The sequence below is a fragment of the Phaseolus vulgaris genome, chromosome 1, assembly GCF_000499845.2.
Source record: "Phaseolus vulgaris cultivar G19833 chromosome 1, P. vulgaris v2.0, whole genome shotgun sequence".
NCBI lineage: Eukaryota > Viridiplantae > Streptophyta > Magnoliopsida > Fabales > Fabaceae > Phaseolus > Phaseolus vulgaris.
In genome coordinates this window covers 6,084,903-6,107,152 of record NC_023759.2, presented here as the reverse complement: position 1 = coordinate 6,107,152, position 22,250 = coordinate 6,084,903, and the positions used below count along the sequence as shown (strand labels likewise).

Sequence of the window (22,250 nt, the reverse complement as noted above, 5' to 3'; positions counted from 1 at the left end):
TAATATTATAACTAAATTTAAAGGAAAACTACATTTCATACCATTAAGAAAATATTGTTTCTGTAATTTATTATCACATTATAGCTTTCGTTTATAAGAATTATGATTTATGTCACTGTTTATTTATTTATTGTTGGTTCTAAATATGTAATTTGTTTATTTTGTTTTGTTTCATTATGCTAATTTTTTGTTAGTGATGGGACTTTTTAGTGATGTTTAATCTTGATTAAGAAATAATTGGGTCCATAACTCATGTTTCCAAATTGAATCATTCAACATTTCAAATTTTATATATTTTTTAACTTGTTCACATATATTTTTTGTAATTTTATGAAGGCATACCTTAGTAATGTGTATTTTTTTTATTATATAAAGGATATTTTATTTTATTTTAAATAAATAATTTAATAATATTTATTTATATAATTCTAATATATATATATATATATGTTATCTTTTAATTGAAAAAACGTGACTACAATTTTATAGTAACTTTTTAAAATGTTATCTTTTATTTTAAAAAAATTATTAATATTCCTATAATATTACTTTCTATTAAGAAATTTAAAAATATTTTTAAAATATTATTACCTTTCTATTTAAAAAAAAATATCATATTTTTAGTGACATTTTTCTAGAGAAAACATTAATAATATAGGATGTATTTAATATTTGATAAAAACTTACTAAATTATACTAACAACATTTCTTATATTTTAGTAACATTTTTTAATATTATTAAATGTTATATATACAGTAGTGTTCTGTACTAATTTTTAAATGAACAATTTTAAAACACGTATTTTATAACAAGAGGGAAATATCACAGGTTATATATATAATCAACAATAACAGATGTTTAGGAAATATTTTAAAAGTATATAAAAAAATTAGAGATATTAAATATATAAAATATAGTAAAACATAAAAGAATTATTTTAATTTATATCTATGAAAAAATCCAACAAAACTCCCTCACTAATAAATAAGAAAAGTTGTTTTATTATTTGCATATAGAGTAATAAAAATAGAGCCTCTAGGACTTTGGAAGTACACGTAATTGACATAAATGAATGGCTTGGTACTTCATCCAAGCACTGTGTTATGTGAACACATTACCACATCTAGTTGTTTGATCATGACTTCACAACCATATAATTAATTGTATGAAACACTTCCACACTATTTCAACTTGAAAGGAAACACTTATTTTAGTTCCTGAATTTTATGTTTTAAATCCTAAATTATATTAATCTAATAAAAATCTTAAAATTAAATATTATTTTAAAAATTAAAAAATTATTGATATTTAAAAAAAATTATCATTAATAAAAATTTATAAAATAGTTTCTAAATTGTTATCTAAATTAACTAGAAATGTTTTAGCTACTAATATTTTAAAGTTTAAATTAGTTAGAGACTAATTTAAAAAATAAAGTAGTTCGTAACTAAAATCTTGGTAGTTAATGAATAGATATTAATTCAAAAATTAATTTATATATCAATAATTTTTAGTTTATAAAATAATTTTTAATTTAATTAATATAATAATTAATTCTTTTGATCAATAAAATTAATTTTATTTAATAATTGTTTTTAGTCATATGACGATAAAAAAATGTGATAAAAATGATAATATTAACATGCTATTAAGAAGTAAAATAATAATAAGTAGCTAAGTTTGAAACTTGTTTTATATTATACAGATTCATTTTCATGGTTTTTCAGTTTTAGTAGTGTCTACAACTTTATGGAATCAATTTGAATGAACTTTTTCAGGTAAAAACTGAATATACTTTTTTTCATATGTTAAAAATGATTTGTGCATAAGATTTTGGAGAACTTGCAAAGTATGGTAGAGGGTAATTTTAGTTTATGGAGAAGCTTATTTTATTTTTCTACTTCTTTTTCTCTTAAAAACATGTATGGTTGTAGTCATAGTTATATTCTTTGTGCATACATCTAAAGAAAGTTGTTGTGTTTATGTTTTGTATATACTTTGCAGTTTTTTCCCAATCTGATGAGGCAAAGGAAATGGTCCTAGTTGGGTTGTCCTAACTAGAAGAATGCTAAGTTATGCAGAAATGACAGAAAAAGAGAAGCAAAAAAAAAGTTTGATTGAGTGAATGTCTGAATGAAAAAGGATAAGAAAAGAAAAGAGTGGTGGATGTTTGAGACATTGTAAGCACGGTGTTTGTTATGTTTGCTTTGTGCAGTGGCAAAGCATGCACTTTCTCATGTGGTCCAAACTAACAGTATAATAACTCTTCCCATTATGCATGGATAAGTACATAATTAGAGGATTCCAGCAGTTGAAGGGGACCACAATACTGTGTTACTTTTTTTTATCCTTTTGCATTTTCTCTCTTTAGGCTTGTGTATTCACATAACTTCAAATTCATGCCATGGAAAATTATGTGCCATGGAAAATTATGGTATGGTGAGTTTGTTTATTTCTCTTTTACCCTTCTACTTTATACTTTTCAAATGAGTCTTACTATCAATTAAGATAACATGTATTTTTGATTTTGTAGTCTCACACACAAAACATTGCTAATTTAGACCAAAAAAAAATGAAAATCTAAAGTATTAATTATGTTGATCAAACTATTGAGAAAATGAGCACGATCCCTTTCAGACAACCCTTATGATACAACCTAACCCCAACACATTTTCATCTCTAAAAAGAATGATCTCAAGAATTTTCCATTAATTTTAAAGAAAAACATTGACTCTACATAAGGGTACAATTAAAATTGTTAACTTTTTTATCAATGCTACGTTCAACAACATTAATGGTAAACAACACAAGACTATTGACGTCTAAATTGGCACAAAGATGCAGGACATAATGCTGCTATGCATTTCTGAATATTCCCTTTTCATATCAGCATTGAGTTGCTGCAGATATGGACTATGCACAACAAAAAAAGGGTACCAATAATGAAACTTAAATACGTTTTCACTACTTAAAATATATTTGCATTTTGCTTTTGGTTCGTATAGAAAAATCTTAAATATTGATTCCTGTAAAACTAATTTTCAATTCGGATCATGATATTTTGTTCTAAACCCAGTAAATTATTTACATTAGTTTAATCCTTCCAGTATTATGATTATTTTGAAATTGTGCATTTAAAAATATTCAACGAGAACTAAAAAGTAAATCTTCTATACAAAAACCCAATATTTAGAGGGACTAGAAACACCAAAACCAAAACAAAAATCCAAATACCAAAAGTCAAGAAAAACATTTATAGGCAAAAACAAAATATGTTCATATTTCAGGTACCAGAAACTTTTAAGCCTAATTAATAACAAGAAAAATGCTTGCAATCCACTATGAATAGTAAAGTATATTAGAATGAATACCAAAAGTGAGGTGGTAGCAATCATAATTATAAAAGTGAATCTGGATGACACAAGATTAGAAATCTCCAAATAAAACAACTATGAAACAGAGTACAACAGGGGTGACAATATTACAAAAGTCAGTACCTATGATTACATAGAAAATCAGATTATACCAAACGGCAAAAGGGGAAGGAACGGTGACTGATCAAGCTACATCATAAAAGAAGGGCACATAAACTAATGATCAAGCTACATAAAAGGGAACATAAACTACAAATATGTTGTGAGGGGTGGTTGATCAAACTACAAAAAAGGGGACAAACTACAAACATCATCATTATCAACACTGATAAATCAACATGTATTGATGACACAACCAACTCACTTCCAGAGCTTCACAAACTTGTCATGACTGGCAGAAGCAACCAAACCATTTACAGTAGAAACCGCCAATGCAGCAATAAGACCTTCATGAGCGGATAGAGTCATTGTCTTGTTCTCAGTCATGTTCCAGAGCTCCAATGACTGCACATCATGGTATCAGTTGTAACAAGTCAAAATTAAAATCTTACTATGGATTGTATTTAATACTATTTATCATGGACATGAAACATGGTCAAATATAATCAAATGTTATGTTTTTAGAATTCATTATAAAAAGAATATGATTTGAAATCATTCAGAGATCAGGTTTGGAAAGTCTAAACGATGAATTGAAGGGTGCCAAGGTGGGTAAACTAATGAGGATGAAATCATCACTTCAAATAATCACATTTAAAACTAGATCAAATGAGAATCAAATCAAACCAAATTTGAGTGGATATCTGAATACACAACTTAAATCCAAAAGGATTTCAAAATCAATTCTACTTCATAACATTTCAAACATAGAATTCCATTCATGAATCAAATTAATTTCCAAAATATGTGAGTCCAAACATACTGAAGGAAACAAAATAAGAAAAGGATGTATACTTGCCTCGTAACAACCAACTACCAACAGCGAAGAAAATGTTGGATGGAAAACACATGAGTGGAACTTATTGCCATTGCAGCTAAGCTCGTGAACACACTCCCCTTCACTCCCTGATCCAAGAGTCCAAACCCTGACAGAGTCCTCACTGACAGATGCCAGGAACTCCCCAGAAGGATCCCAACACACAGAATGTATTGATTTTGTATGTCCCTATAATCATATCATAATAAAATATGCATAAGTTTGAATAAGACAATACTTACAAGAATCAGAAATTACTGTTGAAGTCGCCAAAACAACAAATATCTAAGCTCAAAGTTGCTTTTGAAATATATACAATGTTACAAGTATTTGATTCTTATAGAAAGAATAACCAACGTTGTTCCTAGACCTCTCCTCAAGCAAAAACAATTAAGCCAGATAGTGTGAGGAGCATTAGACTAAAGCACAGACACGCTCAAGAATAAGAGCATGTCTAACTGAAAGAATTTATCCTAACTCTAGCAATACGTAAACAAATTCAAACCAACCTTTAATGAATATCGACATGCTTGCGTTTCCACATCAAATATTGAAACAACATTCTCAGCAGCTGCAGCTAGGAACCTCCCTAGACGTGGTTGAAATCTCATCTGAGCAGTGCCACCCTAACCAGAAGGAAAATTTGTCAGTTTAGCAAACTGAAAAGAAAACACAATGCACAACCAATTAAACAAATGCATATGCTAAGATTCTACCTTTGAGACTCTAGCACAACTGCCATTGTTAATGCTCCAATATCGTATCTCACCATCAACATCACAAGAGCAGATAAGATCATCTTTATTAGGGTGAAAATCTAGTGACATAACAGATGAAGAATGACCAGTAAAAGTACGAAGCGTATATCCAGGCTGCATTGGAAATTAAATATCAGCTAAAGCAGAACACAAACAAAGAACAACACAAGCACATAATCCATCAAAATCCAGATAATGTGCAATCATTAGCAACACCGTCATCTTACAAATAGACCTGGCATTAAAATCTACCCACAATAACTAGTGAAATTTCCAGATCCCATATAACTTTAAATAGACAAAAGCAGTCATAGATTTGTACACAGATCATTGGGATGTTAGAATTCATAATGCAATTTAAGCTACATCTGCTAACACTAAATATCACAAAAACTGAAATTCCTATGCTTCTGAAGCACTAAGCTTGCACCTTGAAATCAAATCATATTTTATCATTAAAAAAGTTCAATAACTTCACTAGGTAACTTCCTATCTACAAAGAACATCAAACCATTGTGTCCCTATCACAGTGATAATTACAATGTTTTAATGATAACTTGTAACCAATTAAGATTCCTATCCAGAGCCATGAATAAACATTTCCATCGCATCATCCTTGTAGCATTATACTACAGCAGAACCATGTTTAAGAAATCATATCCCAGGAACTCATCAGCAAACACAATATGTTTCAAATCCATAATTCACCAAGGACAGGAGTAATTTGATATATTCTGTCCTCCTTTATAGTGTAAGTAATTATATTTATAATAAGAAACAAGCACAAAATCGTTATACTGTAATTATTTCAATAAGTACATATTTTCAGGAATAGATAAGCAAACACATTTTGTAAGCACCTTTGTGTCATGCTTTAGAATCAGAGAAAATTTTATTTGTATGACATGCATAGCCAAGTTATTACAAAATATACATACTAAATCTTTAGGGGGGCATTCTCAAAAAGCAGAAATATTAGAGTAAAATAAACATTATGAACTAACATTATCAACATCCCACACCCTGACAGTTCTGTCATATGAAGATGTAGCAAGGCGAGGCATGCTTGGACTGAAACGGACATCAGTGATTAAAGAAGAATGTTCTTCAAGAGTAGTCTTTTGTTTTAGAGAATCTGTGAACCATAAAACAGCCTGCATTACAAAAAAAAAACAGAGAAAATGTCACATTCTATATATAAACAGATTAAGTAAAATAGAGGCATTTATAATTTTGTTTTTAAATTTCGAAGCAGATTAAATGCTACGTTCACGAAAATTTGAGTAAAATTGGTTGAAAAACGAAAAAATAAAGAAAATTATTTCCCAGAATAATGCATTAACTAACCTTTTTGTCATGGCCACCACTAGCAAGCAATTTCCCATCAGACGAGAAATGGCAACAGACAACTTTGTTAGTGCTTGCAGGTACAGAATTTATTTCAGAAAATGTGAAACCTGAAAATAAAGTGAACCCATGGCCTCAGTTTCTGCAGGTATAACTATTTATGCCAGTCAATAAATTAAAGAGCAACAACCCACCTTCACAAACAAAGTATATAGCTTCAATACAATCAATTAATAGAGTCTTTTGGCATAAATGAATTTGGCCTAATGAGCATTCTAGGGTGTTTTTGTCCAAAACATTTTATGGCCCAGCCTTTCATTTGAAGTTAGAAATACAGCCCTTAATATAAATATTACTGATGACATGCAGGTTGATAGGACCCCAGAAGTTATATAACTAATTACAAAGTAGTTAAATATTTGGCTTTTGTATGGAATCTAGGAGGGAAAAATAGTATTTACATAAAATTATAAAATAAAACTCTTTACAGAAGTGGGTGTTTTGCATGGAATAAGACAAGCCCTAACAAAGTTGGTGCCACGGATTGACGAACACAAGGCCATCAGAGCTCAGCAGCAGAAGTGCCACCATAGTTGGGCCACCTTTTTGGATTCCATGCTTTTAATTTTTATCTCGAGCCTTGGTTGACCAAAACCAAAGTGGCATCTCTGCTGTTGCAGCTCTGATGAAATTGTCAGTCAGTCTGGCGCCAATTTTGTTAGTGCCTCTTTCTTATCCCATGCAAAATCACCCCTTCTGTAAACAGCTTTTTATACCACTTTTATTAGTTTTTTATACAACTTTTATGTAAATACTTTTTATCCCATCTCGATTCCATAGAAAAGCCAATAGAAATAGCAACATGGTTATATTATTAGAGAGGGGTTTAGCTTAAACAATAAGAGGGAAGAAAGGAGATTTGTTCTGAACAGATAGCTTCAGGAATTGAGTAATGGCACAGTTGAGCCCAAACAGACTCACCAAAGCCATCCCAACCCACTCCAGGGGGTGGTATTGACCAGATATGCATCATTTGTTCCAGATCTAGAGTCACCTCCTACCTGTTTCTTGTTCAGTGTGTTTTATCCCTGGAAACTCATAGGAACCTAATCCTAATTCCAAAAGCCCCTAAACCCCTTCAAGTGTATACTCATAGGCCTAAGATTAATTAGGCTCATTATTACCAAACAGCTCATAGGTGAGGTGATGAGTTAGTTAGAGAGAGAGAGAGATGTTGTCAGGAATGGAATTGTCAGGGCCATAGATTCTTTTCTGACCTGGGAGCTACTGCTCTCTGTTATTTTCCTTTCTTTGATTAGTCAGATAGAAATATATGCAATACTGATAGTAGTTGGTTGCTATCAAATGGTGTATGCACACAAGAATGACTTCACAATTAGAAGCTTTGGAGGCAAATGTTGACAGGGTTGAGTCAGGTTTTCCTCCAACTTTCATGTGTCAACGCCCAAACAATTTCCTCCAACTGTAGAAAACACGGTTGCGACTTTAAAGCACAACCTAATGAAGTTGTTGTCATGCTAAAGTGTCACTTTGCACCACTCTAATATGATAGCAACAACTACGAGCACTGTTGACTGCCTAGTCTATTCCCAACCTACCTTTATGATGAAATTAACTTCTTATTTACCAGAACAAACGGCGTCAAGGATTAAACTCTAGACCACATTTATCAGTGGCTTTGACACCATCAATGAACCAACTATCCAAAATGCTAAAAGCTTAAGTTATTGGGTGAAGGCATATGAACAAAATAATATTTAAGATACTTCACAAAAGTCTAATACTAATAAACAATAACCTATGAAGGAGAAAAAGAAAAAAAAATTGCATTGCAAGCAAGGGAAAATAATACATGCACTTCAGAACCTCCTTTGCAATGGGAATGCTAGAAGATTTTATTGTCAACAAAAACAATGGTACTGCACCTTTGCTTACATCCATACAACGACCAACAGTATCTCTCGGGTCGTTATCATCATGGGATAAAAAAGACTCAACATTATCGTCTAGAGATCCATCCTCCACAAAGCGATCCACATCAGCCTGCAATTCAAGATCCTTATCATCCCACTGCCAAAATGGAATGACAATGAGCCTACATGCAAGGAACTTATTATTCCTTCCATCAATTGAAGGAGCCACTTACCAACTGGTTTGAAGGTGATGTAAGAGTTCCAGCACCATCAGCGCCAAACATCATTAATGGCTTTGAAGAACTACCACTATGAGGCAAAGCAGGCATTGACATCACATCACTGGGTGTATGTGTCGAGGGAGTCGAGGGTGCTGAACTTGGAGATGGGCCAGCTGTATTAGCTGTTCCAGAACTATTGGCAGGACCAGAAGATGCAGCCTGCTTTCTCTTTCTCCCAGTCTGGCTTTTGGAAACCTTAAAATGCATTTAGAAGAAACCATGTTAGGAATCAAATTAAAGAAAGACTATAAACATACACCAGATTAATGTCTACCAAATCCAAGGGCAAAATTTATGCTCAGATGATCAAACTTATAGAAATAAGTAAATTCATTAAATTCAAAATCATCCAACAAGTCACCATCCATTTATACATAGGGTTCAAAACTCAATGAAACGAACAAGTAGTGGAAGTTGCATTTTACAATTGTATATCTCATCTGAAAGCATCACAAAATCCTTTTCTTACTACTCAAGTTTAGAAAAGTTGAGGTTAAAGAAATTAATGTATAATACTTGAGCTCAACCAATTCAGGAATTGACAAGCAAACAAATACACCATCCCTGATGGATTTCAAAACAGCTTCGAAATCCAATTGCAGTGAAATTATAAAAATCATAAAACATAATCCGCAGTGTCCAAAATTAAGAGAAAAGGAGAACACAAAAACAATAAAATGAATGGCTTTTCAATATATTCAGCATAAGAGACAAATCCATGCATCAGAAAATCACTATTTACTACACGTTAATTGCCAAGAATCTATATACCCATACACATGAAAATTCCATTCAAACATTAAAGAAACTAACAAGCTACAAACTATTAACCACTAATTTAGGAAAAATAATAGCTATGAGAATCAAGTAATGACACTATTATATATATCCAATTAATCAAATATTAAAATATCAAATATATTTTGTACATAACTAAAAAGCACATAATTCTTTTCAGCATAAAATACTTTTAGTCAATCTTAAAATGATTTATACATGGAAAAGTGAAACTACAAATTTAATAAAGCTTTCATTTAAAATGTGATAAAAAAAGGTTATCAAACATGACCAAGAATGAGTTTACATAAAATTAACAAAATTGCATAAACAGTAAAATTCATGAAAGCTATTATGTTATAAAACTCTTTTTACACTATCTCCCAATGACAACCTATAACATAATTTGCAAAGTGTCATATTATAATGTATATAAGCCTGAAACAAAAACATGTCCTGTAGAACAGATAAAACAAAAATCATCCCCTATAATTGCTGATTTTTTAACGAGTCGCTAACTTATTCTTTGGGTAACTACGAAAAAAAATTATCTTGCATTTCAAAAAATACTTCTAAAATCTCTATAAAATATTTTTTAACAACTTTTTCAGTCCAAATAAGATAATGCCAATATTTAATAGGAGAGGTTTGACAATCAAATATAAACTCGGTTATACACATGAAATTTAAATTTAGATGCTTATAGAAATTCAAAAGAACTACAGAAATTAATAGTTATGAATTATTTACAGAAATTCACCTGTCGCTCAATGTCAAACTGTCAATAGTTCTGCATTATATTACAAGTCAGAATTTTATATTATCAAGATTTTCTATGTCAACTGTGGTCAAATTTGAACAACAATAAAAAGTTAATCAAATGTTTCATATTTTAGTATATTTTGAAAAGTAAATATATGTCAATTTTAATATATATGTACATAATATATATTATCTTATAGAAAGTTATTGAATAGAGTAATAACTGGTAAAAGTCACATAAATGTAATTTAATCTCTCCCCACAAATACATAATATATATATATATTGGTGTATTACACTAATGATTTGATAAGAAGAAAGCAAATGATAGTTTATACAAAGCCTCAATCTCTAATATTAATGGCAACAATAAAAGGACTGACCTGATCGTTGCCTCTAAAGGAGTTTGACATGCTACCATCCACATTGACACTACCACCACCTCCCCCCATTTTATCCTGCTGATGCATGTTATGATTTGAAGACTGAGATTGCTGATTTGATAGAGTATGCTGTTGCAGTTGCTGCTGTTGTGGATTGGCATTCTGCTGTTGTTGATGTTGGTGTAAGTGTGCCAGTTTCAACTACACAAACAAAAACATTTTTAAGATGCAACTCATGACAGTTGCGGCAACTCCAAGCAATTACAAGTAGGACATTTGAAAAAATTATGCAAGAATGATTAAGAATATGGAAAGACAAATTTCAACTTCAAGAGAGCAAACACCTTCATTAGCATGTCTGTATCACTGCGCTGGAAAGCGGGGCCACCTGCTTGAAGAGGTGATCCAACATTTGATACAACATCACCAACAGGGTTCGAAAGACCATCCTTAGCTACACCCATATTCCTGTTACTCAGCAGCATTCTGAGTCTTCTATTATCATCACTGCCAGATGGTGATGCCAAATTTTGCTGTGCCAGAATTAGCTGTTGCTGATGTTGTGGTGTCAACATTGGAAGTTGATGAAATGGTTGAGGAGACTGTATGAAAGGTGGTTTCTGTTGCTGAAGTAGACCAGAACGTAGTTGCTCCAACCCCTAATAAGAAATAAAAAAAAGGATAAACAGAGCAGCTTAATAACTCAATTTTTAGTTTAATCATTAGCACTCTATTGGGATAGAAAGAGAAGTGAGAAGAAAGTATTAGGGGAGAAAAATGAACGAATAGTAATTCAAGTGGTTTTTTAGTAGAATTTCGCATTGTGTAGATTGGTATAATTAGTAGGGAACAATATAAGGTGATTTCATTTCATCTGTTTGGTTATACGGAAAAATGAAGGAAAACAAATGATAAATGTTATAAAAATATAATTTTGTCTAAATGATGAATTTTAATTTTAAATCAAATATAATTTTAATTCAAATCTCACAAAATATGCATTATAATTATGACATGTTTACTTATTTTATATTTAATTAGTTTCTAATAAAAGTATATTAAAATTAAAACAACTATTTAAAACTAATTACTTAAAAAAAAAACATTTTCTTGCTCTAATTTATGTTCTTTAAATTAAATTAGATTATAATAATTTTTTTAACACAAAAATATGGCTAACTAACACTTGTATTATTTAGTTCATGCCTTTTAAAATTAGTCTTTAGGATGCATAATAATATACCAAGATTAAAAATATGTGGGGCTCATGGACTTTTTATCACTTCTCCTTTCAAATTTCCTAGTAAACAAACAATGGAAATATTTAAATATTCGTCCTAACTCTCTCCTTTCGAAATCCCTCTATCCAAATCACCCTAAACAAAGACTAAATGATGTCAAAGACACAAAGTTTGCAGGGTGGTTGCTCGAGACTTCAGATAAGAGGCCACTATTTCTATCAAACAACGGAGGCTGTGCAGGGTTAACAAAAAAGGCTACTTCTGCCACCTGACAATGGCTCAAGCAGTATGGATGGGATATGGTTAGGATAAAAAGATAATTGGTTCAATTCCAATGTACAATATAAAAACAAACTCTCAAGTTTAAAAAAAAGTTTAGGAAGACATGATTTTATCCAATAATAGTACCATCTAATTCAAAATAACCATTAAAATAAAAAGAATACTCACCGTTAGTGGCCACCCTTTTAGAGTTAAATTGTTGCTACCTTGATTTGAACCTGACATGAAAAATCTCCTGTTAACTCAATCTGTGTGCAAGTGTAATGATATCCCAAAAATATCAGTTTTAACATTAAACCCAAAATATTCCCCAATAAATGCATGCAAGTTAGATTACAAATTAATAGAACAACCAGTTACATTAAATGAAATAATACCAGGCATAGCTATCAATGATCCTTCAGGACCTGCAGCTCTGGGATTTAAAACAGGATTGATCTCACTCTTTATATCCTGATTAGCAAAGTCAGGGTTAAACGGGTCATAAGAAATATTGTAAGATGTAATGAGTTTAATTTAAGAACACTTGCATACCGGAGTAGACCCTGGTAATTGCTGACTACGTGCTTGAACTTGTGGAGACATTGCACCAGCAGCACCATGCAAAACTTGGCTGAATTCAAGATATTTAGTACTAACAAAGTCACATGCATAGCTATAAAGATTAAAGAATAACAAAAGCTAATATAATTAATGGAATGCCAAATAGATATTTCAAAACCTAGAAAAAAAATAAAGAAGCAAATAACTACTAATTCAAAGTCACGGAAGGAGAAGACCCTTTCAGCTACGGTCCCTACTACCCTCCAGAAAGGTCAATCTGGCTTTATACATTGCCTAGCATACAAGATCCCTTTTTTGTCTCATGTTGGTGAAGTAAGATTCAGCTCATGTGATTTCAGATCGAACTTAAATTAGCTCAGCTACAGCCAAGACTAAACAAGCAAAACTACCTTCTTTACCAAGCATATACCTTACTAACTTAAAGACTAAAACAAGAAACAATAAAAGCTAAGTTCTAAAAAGTTACCCTGAAGGCTGGCCGGTAGCTGCAGATGACTTCAATATTGAGGCATGATTTGGGTCCAAGAGTTGGCCTCCGAATCTTTGCTGTACAAAATACCAAAAAGATAGTTATGATTGTATATGCCATTAAAAAAAGTAGTTCATCTTTATAATAGGCAACAGAACATCTCCTAACCTTCATTGCTGCATCTTCCAAAGAGTCCCTTTGAAGGGGAAGTTTTAACCTTTCCTCATACATCTTTGTTGCCAGTGCATTTGCAGTGCTAGGGTTTCCAACTAACCCATTGGTACCACCATTTAAGAGATGAGTCCTTTCCCTACCCTGCTGCTGCTGAGGTGGTGGCTGCTGATGTTGTGGCTGCTGTTGCTGTTGCTGTTGCTGTTGTGGTTGCTGCTGTTGCTGTTGTTGTTGCTGCTGCTGCTGTTGCTGAGCCCTCTGTAACAGGATTTGTTGCATCTGTATGTGTTGTTGTTGCTGCTGCTGTTGCTGCTGATGTTGCGACTGCTGAGGTTGTGGCTGCTGCTGCTGTTGCTGTTGCTGCTGCTGTTGTTGCTCTCTAGCCTTCATAAATTGTGTCTGCAAAAAGAGTTTCACAAACCATAAACATGAAGTGGTAACTCACATTTTTCCTTTGTTAAAATGTACAGATCAGCATGCCAACAATTTTACTAGGGAAGCATAAACATAATATGATCAGAAAAACAGCTATATCCTGCTAACAGCTACCAGTCCAAGAAAGCACTCAGCCAACCACAAAATCGCTACAGTGTGATAGTAGCTAGGAAAATGACCGATATTATGACGACAAGTTCAAAGAGTAAGTTATTTTAAAGAAAAGAAATACATAAGATCGCCTATCTAGACTCAATGAAAATACAAAATAAAGCATAGAAGCCTTTTCAACGTGAACAAAAAACATCCCAAAGGATGTGGAACAGAGAGAGATCAGAGAACGATATTTCAGAGTTGCAGCATTGTGTTGAGTGTTGACCAGAAACTTAACTGAAGTTCCATGGGTTCACAGAATCATGGCTGGGAGCTATGGGTCAGACGATTGGTGTCAAAGAAAGTTGAGACCAGTGTCATTCAACCTTCGAAAGGGGTGAGGATTGGAAATGTATGGTCAAATGAAAAAAGGGGAGCCAAAATCACAAGATTGCCCTCTTAAACAGCACCAAACATCATCGTTCAAGGGGGGAAGGATTTTTGTCAGAGTCAATAACAGTCACAACAGCCGCAATAGCAGCCATGATTCATGTCACTCAAGACTCAACAACAAACTGCAATGCAACAGGCTCCATAGAGCATCTTGTAGCTGCGACACTCTGAAACACTGCTATAGCATGCAATTGACTACTATGCCTAAGCTCATGAGTTTGGTTTGAAAATTATTCTTGCCTATGACAAAAACAATAAAATTAGTATGTACTATAAAAATTTCTGCAATTCACCAAAAGAAACAAACAGACCTGCATGGATCAGTATTCCTGTTTAGAACCACAACTAACAAGCAAAGGCCTCTCCAAAGATAAAAGATACATAAAATCATTATAAATGGTAGCTGAATTGAGATACAAGTTATGTATCAGAGAGCTTATATTTTGAATTAGGTATCGTTTCGTATAGAAAATCGTAAGATTCATAAACATTAAAAAATGTAGCATATACTTAAGTATATAAGACATATAAACATGCAAAGATACAATTAATAACAAAACAACCACATAGTCAAAAGGAGTGGTTGTATCAATGTGTATTATTTACTACATAAGTTCAGCAACACAACCTTCGAAAAAAGAGTGTTGTTGCTGCATGAGATTCCTATAACCATGGCTACATGTTACTAAACAAATTTTGCATTATAGCCATCTAAAAATAAGTGCTATTGCTGCTGCTATTTGTAGGAATATTTTCACAATACTTCCAAGGTATGATGCACGGATACTTCAATTTGTGCCATATATTTGTATCCGCCACGGATCTGTATCCGATCCTCTTAAGATAATTTATCGACACTTATCAGTGAAGTATCTAATCTGTAAACACTAATACTTTTATGATGACAATAATTTAAACTTTTTTTATTTTGATAGGGTCTAATAAATGTGATTTTAATTTGGAATTGCAATATTGCAATTATATATTTATTATGTTTTAAAAAAAATTATACATTTTTTAAACATGCACATGTCAGATATGTATCCTGATATTTTCAAAATAAACATATCGCCATATAGGATGCACATCGTATCTGATACATGTATCATATTTGTGCATCATAGCTTCCAAGTAATATCAGGCTCCCATTTCTATTCACCCATTTTTATAAAGCAAGAGTCCAGCAGAAAACTCCCTCGGCAGCATTAGCACATGTAAAGCATGGGATGGGACCAGCTGTAACAGAATAACACCACTGCACCAACACGTGTTGTTGAAGAATAGAAAGGACTACCCACTTAATTCTTGATATTATGCTCTTCCCGCTCAGTTCGTGCTAATGGTTGAAGGGAAAGCACGGACAAACCATTAAGCATCTATTTCCGCTCAGTTCACACTAAAATACAAAGCAAATTTAGGGTTTTATTAAACCAGGTTGCACGACCTGAACCAGTTTGGGTGAAACCCGAAGGCAATTTCACCATGATTCAGGGCACGATTCAAACAAGAATCGCAATCCATGCAATTCCAAGATTTATTCGGGAGAAAAACAAGTGTTTTGACAATTCCTATCATGGGGGAGAAGAATAGTATAGTACGATTCGTATTGTGTATCGCAGGATACTTACTACCATGAGCACAATACAAATTTTAAAAAAGAATCATGAGATGAAAAGGAAATGCAAGCAGTCCTCACAAATTGAGAAATATTATTAACCAAGTGAGGAACATGAATTTATAACAGGACATGATGCCTATTACACATTTATGCCTAGAGACTCATTAACCAGTTTATTAATCAACTTCTCAAATTTCTTTTCCTAGATTTATATAAATATGCAATTGTAGTATTGACATAAATTTACAGGCAACAAAATAAAATAAATTTTTGGCATATAATTTATGGTTTTATTTCAGAAAAAAACAAAAATCATTAATAAGTAATCACCAATGAACAAATAATCACAGGCTCAAACAAGATATTTTTCAAAATCATACAGCCACCTAGTCAGCATCCTGGAATTAAAAAATAAAGATCTAACTATGATCTTATTTAATCAAAGAAGAATCTAAAGATCCGAAATTCCCCAGCAGCTAAACCGAGCCATGCATTAATAGGAAGCATGGCATATAATTTATGATTTTATTTCAGAAAAAAACAAAAATCATTAATAAGTAATCACCAATGAACAAATAATCACAGGCTCAAACAAGATATTTTTCAAAATCATACAGCCACCTAGTCAGCATCCTGGAATTAAAAAATAAAGATCTAACTATGATCTTATTTAATCAAAAAAGAATCTAAAGATCCGAAATTCCCCAGCAGCTAAACCGAGCCATGCATTAGTAGGAAGCACAATTTAAAGTTATAATTAATTGAATGTACACACTTCCTCATTAAATACATGAAGAAATACAACAAAAGAATACCAACTGGGAGTTCATCTCAATGCCACCTTTCCTTCACTAAACTTACTAGCACAACCAAACTACTCAGGTTTACGGTGCAAGAAGAAATATGCTAGGTATAACTAACCAGTACAAAGTTAATCAACCAACCTCGATATAAGATGCAGCAACCTCAGAGTGCTTCTCATTGGTCCTGGAAATAAATATGTCCCAGAAAACAGACCACCACTCGAACAGAAATCCTCCGGGTGCATCAATAGCTGCAACCCCACATTCCCATTAACAAAAGCAGCCAAACCAATAAAATAAAATATAAAAAAAGAGGAACATTAAATCCAACTAAACTACTTCCTTTCTAAGTAACTCACCAACAGGGTCCGACGACACTTTCCCTTCAGCTTGAAAAGCCTGAGCTGAGGCCTTCAAATCCCTCTTCACTAGGTAATCATGGATGTAAACATCTAACCTGAAAATTTTTCAGAGCAAGCAAGCAAGCAAAGTTTGAACTATGAGAACCAAAGTTTGGATCTTTACACCATGCATATCATACAAAGCAGTAGACCAAAACCCACGTCAACACAACAACAAGCCTAAATGCAGGAACCAAAGGGTACAATTTCATCCAATCTAAAGAGACCCCTTATACTTGCAGAGGCAAAAAAAAAACCCTAACACCCATCAAAACATCCTCACACATTCACAACAACACAACCAACCCAAAGGAAATAGACCAACCCAAATCAACCCCAAAAGAAACAAAAGCAACAAACAGACCCAGAACCCAAATCAATAAAAAAATATTATTTTTTTTTTAATGAACAAAATCCCATATTTCAAAACTCAATCCCGCAATTGAAAGTTGAAATAGAAACATGAATAGAGCAATAACACTCACATCTTATCAGCTTCCCAGTTAGTCTGAGACATGGTGACAGAACAAATACTGATGGGTAATGAAGGAATGAATTAGTTCTGTGAATGTTTATGAAAGTGAACAGTTGCAATTGCAAAAGACACGAGCTTTTGATGCAGCAGAGGGACAAAGAGACACAGAAGGGATGAGAAAAAAGAACAGAGAAAAAGGGGAACTGAGAGAAAGGGAAAACGAGGGAGGCACAGCACAAAAAAGAAGCAAGTAAGAGAGAGGATTTAGGAGAAAAAAATCAAAAGGGTAAACAACTAGAGCAAGCTTCAAAGTCTTCTTCTAGGCATAACTCTCATTATATATAATAATAACAATAATATCATCTAATTTATCACTAATTCAATTTTCACTGTCTTCCAAATTATCTGAAATCCGTTATTCCACCAAAATTTCATTATTTTTTATCCTCATATTTAATAAACATATTAACTTGGTACTAAGGATTCTTATATTATTTTTTAATTGACTTTGTATTATATTTGTAACATATCAGTAAGTATTGTGTTTGCAGTATATTAGTATGTGATATTATTAAGATTAGTATATTAATTAAATATTGGATAATAGAAATAACAAAGAATTTCTGGAAATAAAATTTTAATATGGATCAAATTTAGAGGAATGATAATTTATTTAATCCTTTAATTTATTATTGATAAGATAAACTATATGATGACCAAAAATATCTATGTCAGAACCAGAACCAAAGTATTCAAATTATTATAATGTTAACGTTAATGTCTTCTATTATTCAAAAAGAAACAGTTTTTTATATGATTTCTCAACTTATTTTTTATAGGATATATTATAATAAATTATTTTTTAAAAAGAAACAGTTTTTTTAGAATTTTATATTATTTCTGTTTTAAATCATTTGTTTATACATTATAATAAAAATAAATAAAAGAAGCAGTTTTTTGGAATTGTATATTATTGCTATTTTATATACGTGCATTAGAATAAAATATTTTTGAAAAGAAACATTTTTTTGGAATTTTTATATTTTTTTCGTTTTTTATATTCTACAATAGATTATTTTTCAAAAAAAGTAATTTTTTGGAATTTTATATTATTTCTATTTTGGCTTATATATTTAAATATCATACAGACAATAAAACAGAATATGTTTCGTAAAAAGATATATTCTCCCATTTCTAGCTATGTTTTCCATGTAAAATAAGTTGTTTCTGATTGAATGTTTGGAAAATCAACTTTTACTTTGAAAATTAAAAAAAAAAATATATATATATATATATATATATTTATGTGTGTGTAAAAGTATAAAAGCAAAAAGTATTGCATGTTAAAGGGTTCTCTAAATGAATTATTATCATTTTAACTAAATTACATAAGGACAATATTAAAATTTTATTTAAATAGATATATATTCAAATAATTTATGTATACATCATTATTTGTTTACATGTGAAACTCAGAAAAATATAAAATTACTGATAAAGCTTTAATTTAATATATTAATTATTTTTTATTGAAGGAAAAATTGTGTGGTGTGTATGTAATAAAATAATATATATAATTAAAAAAAAAGGTAATGAACAACAAGGGTAAAATTTGGAATCATTGGTCAATATTTGAAATATGAAAAAAAAAGAAATGAGTGAAGTGATTGGTGCAGATGCTTTTCTATCCAAAATTGAATAATTGTTGTTTTTTCTCTTTTTTTATTCTTTTCAGCTTACAATGCAGAGTTCTGGAAATTATTTTTTATTTTTAGGGGTTTTGGTGAATGAAAAGTGCTGTTATTGTACAGTGTAAAGAATATCTATTTGGTTAAGATTTTCTTTTATACTTAATTTAAAAGGTTGTTATTATTTTAATGTTTAATCTTTTCACAGTTTTGATTCTTTGTCATATAAAATCCTAAAAACAGTTAATTTATTTTTTATATTTTTAAAAGAAAATAAATAATTTTATAAGAATAAGAATTGAGGAAGTATATACTATGAAAGATTGAGTGAATATATTTAGTTGGAAAATTTATATTATTATATATTTTATTAAATAATAAAATTATTTTTAAAATAATAAATTTATTTTTATTTAATTATGACATTGTTTCGACCACTATATCACTAATTACTATTTGTTTTGAAACTCAAAATTTTATTTATGATTTTGTGATATTTCCATGGATTAATAAAGAAAAATATTTTAAATTATGTTTGATTTTGACTTATAAGTGATATAAAATTATTGGGCATATCAATACATTTATAAAAAAAATATTATTTTATATAATTATATAAAAAGAATTAGAAAAATATCTTATAAATTATTTATATTGAACAAATTTGCAATGAATTTAATGAGACAAAATAGTTTATTTGACATTATTTACAAAGTGTCACATTTTTTTTTAAAGTTTATCAACATTTTTCCTAAATTGATTATAGATAACTTTATAATGTCTTGCATCTTTTTTTATTCTCTCCATCTTTTGCATCATTTCATGAATTTTGAATAATAATTTTTTTTTAAAAATAAGGATGTGAATGAAATGTTATAAGAGGAATTGGGTAATTCAATAATGGAGATTCATTCACTTTGTAAAAGTAGTAAAATAGAACAAAGAATAATGGATATTCATTCATTTTGTAAAAGTAGAAAAACAAAAGAATGAAAGGAATTGACTTGTGCTTTTTTCTTCACTTTTTTTTAAGGTGCTGTGAAACAAATTAAAACATTTTGAAAACTTTTGTTTAGGCTGAAAAAGTAATAAAAGTTTTCAATTTAAGGTTGATATTTAGCCTTGAAATCCTACAATAAAGTCAAAGTAACTTTTTCTTTTTAAAAATTGTTTTGATTTATTTATTTTTTTAAAATTGTTTTGAATTTTTTTTTGTACTGGTTAAACAATTAATAAAAAATAAACTAAGTGAGACAATATTTAAAAATTTATATTATTTCACTTTTTAACCTGTTTTCCTCTTTACTAACTTTATCGTCAAGTACTAAAATTGTAATTATTTATAATTAAATCATTTTTACATATATTTTCAAATACTTAGTTTAATTTTTTTTATCAAATTTCTCTACACTAAGACTTACTATTGTACTTGCACCTATTTTCAATCTTTTACTTTCTTGTGAATTTACTCTGACCTTTTTCTATTCATTTTGTCCACAAGTTTTCAAAGTGTTGTGATTTTTTTATATTTTTATTAAAACCAAACAACACTGACATTTGTTTTAGCAAGTTTGATTCATCAATAAATTTATGTATTTAAATTAACTATTTAGTAACACATTTAACTCTCAGACAAAAAAAAACACATTCCTGATAGTCTTTTTATTCATTTTTCTACTAACATCAAATCTACTACCATTCACTTATTTTCATGTTTCATCATTAATATCAAACAATATGGAAATTAAAAAAAAAATTAAACCCTTCAAACATAACAAGAATACAAACACAATAAAATATAGGAAGGGATATCATAGAACTAACTAAGGTCATTATTCTTAATTCTTTGATGGATAATATTATCATTGGTTGAGAGTTTGATATGAAAGTAACAAGATGTATGCATGAACATTTAACCTTCTTTTATTCTACTGGAAGTTACATCGTTTAATGGTTTGCAACAAATGTTTATTTTAGAGGCAAATTGCGAGACTTTATTTGGTGGTGATGAAGTTTTGTAGAGGTTTAAATCTTGATTCATGTTTGGTTTAAGGATGCAATAGTTTGCCTCGAGTTAATGATGCAATGGTTTGTCTCGAGTTAATGATGATGATAATAAGGATATGAGTGCTCAAAGAGCATCATGTTAGATTGATTTTTTGTGGTTTCAATTGATAGATTTTTTTCCTTTTTAAATTAAGAAATAACTTGAGTGTTTGATCTTTATATTACTATAGCCACTACTATAGACAAAACTTTTTTTACGACGGTTCTATAGGACTTTTCATGTCAGCTCTAAAGACAGCATAAATATAAGTAATATAAAAAATTTACACTTTCTATGTCAATTTGAAAATCATCAGAGTAAGTCAAATTTATTATGTCTATTTATATAAATCGTCATAAAATGTATAAAGTTAATGTAAAATACGATAGTTGTGCAACACTTTTTATGACAGTTTTGGTGAGAATAATTATAGAAAATCTAATTTACTATGACAATTTTCATAATAATTGGCATAGTATATATTACATATGTAACTTTATATAACATGTATTTATAGAATCGTCAGAGTAAATGAGTTTCTATAACATGTATTTTTAGAATCGTCATAGAAAGTATGACTTACTATGATAAGTAGGGTCACAATCGTTATAGAAAGTATGACTTACTATGATAAGTAGGGTCACAACCATCATAGTAAGACAAAGTTTATGTTAATTATTGCAATAATCATCATAGTATGACTTATTATGATAAGTAGTGTCACAATTATTATTTTTCTCATAATTATTTGCACTAATTTCATTTTCTCATTCTACTAAGTGCTCAATAGTCGTAGAACCCTAAGTGTAAGTTTCACACACATTACTCTCCTTTTTCTCCTTCCATAAAGTTAAGCAAAATAAGTACCCCTCCAGTACCATTTGTTGAAGATGGATGAAGCCTCTTCTCTACCTAGT

The 22,250-nt window shown here is 30.6% G+C and overlaps 1 protein-coding gene across 4 annotated transcripts; it reads right to left on the bottom strand.

Moving 5' to 3' along the window:
* Positions 1-3,427: 3,427 nt before the first annotated feature.
* On the bottom strand, positions 3,428-17,941 carry LOC137813356 (transcriptional corepressor LEUNIG-like). 4 transcript variants are annotated; one of them, XM_068615541.1, is made up of 18 exons: positions 17,609-17,941; positions 17,082-17,179; positions 16,864-16,973; positions 13,318-13,719; positions 13,147-13,226; positions 12,651-12,729; positions 12,494-12,569; positions 12,285-12,334; positions 10,938-11,252; positions 10,594-10,794; positions 8,624-8,866; positions 8,403-8,520; positions 6,457-6,566; positions 6,114-6,263; positions 5,068-5,223; positions 4,861-4,977; positions 4,334-4,540; positions 3,428-3,879 (listed from the first exon to the last, which is right to left on the bottom strand). In XM_068615541.1, the coding sequence occupies exons 1-18, from the start codon at positions 17,638-17,640 to the stop codon at positions 3,736-3,738; spliced, it is 2,688 nt and encodes an 895-aa protein (XP_068471642.1). In that variant the 5' UTR covers positions 17,641-17,941; the 3' UTR covers positions 3,428-3,735. The 4 variants fall into 4 exon arrangements, with proteins under 4 accessions (XP_068471642.1, XP_068471640.1, XP_068471641.1 ...); XM_068615539.1 differs by having other exon boundaries at positions 8,403-8,547; positions 17,609-17,925; XM_068615540.1 differs by having other exon boundaries at positions 8,403-8,547; positions 8,624-8,851; positions 17,609-17,925.
* Positions 17,942-22,250: the final 4,309 nt, after the last annotated feature.

Coding starts and splice junctions, on each gene's coding strand:
- LOC137813356 (XM_068615539.1), bottom strand. CDS start 17,640: ATGTCTCAGACTAACTGGGAAGCTGATAAGAT. Junction 12,570..12,650: donor AATTACCAGGGTCTACTCCG/GTATGCAAGTGT, acceptor TTTGCTAATCAG/GATATAAAGAGTGAGATCAA. Junction 6,567..8,402: donor TTGTATGGATGTAAGCAAAG/GTGCAGTACCAT, acceptor CTTTATTTTCAG/GTTTCACATTTTCTGAAATA.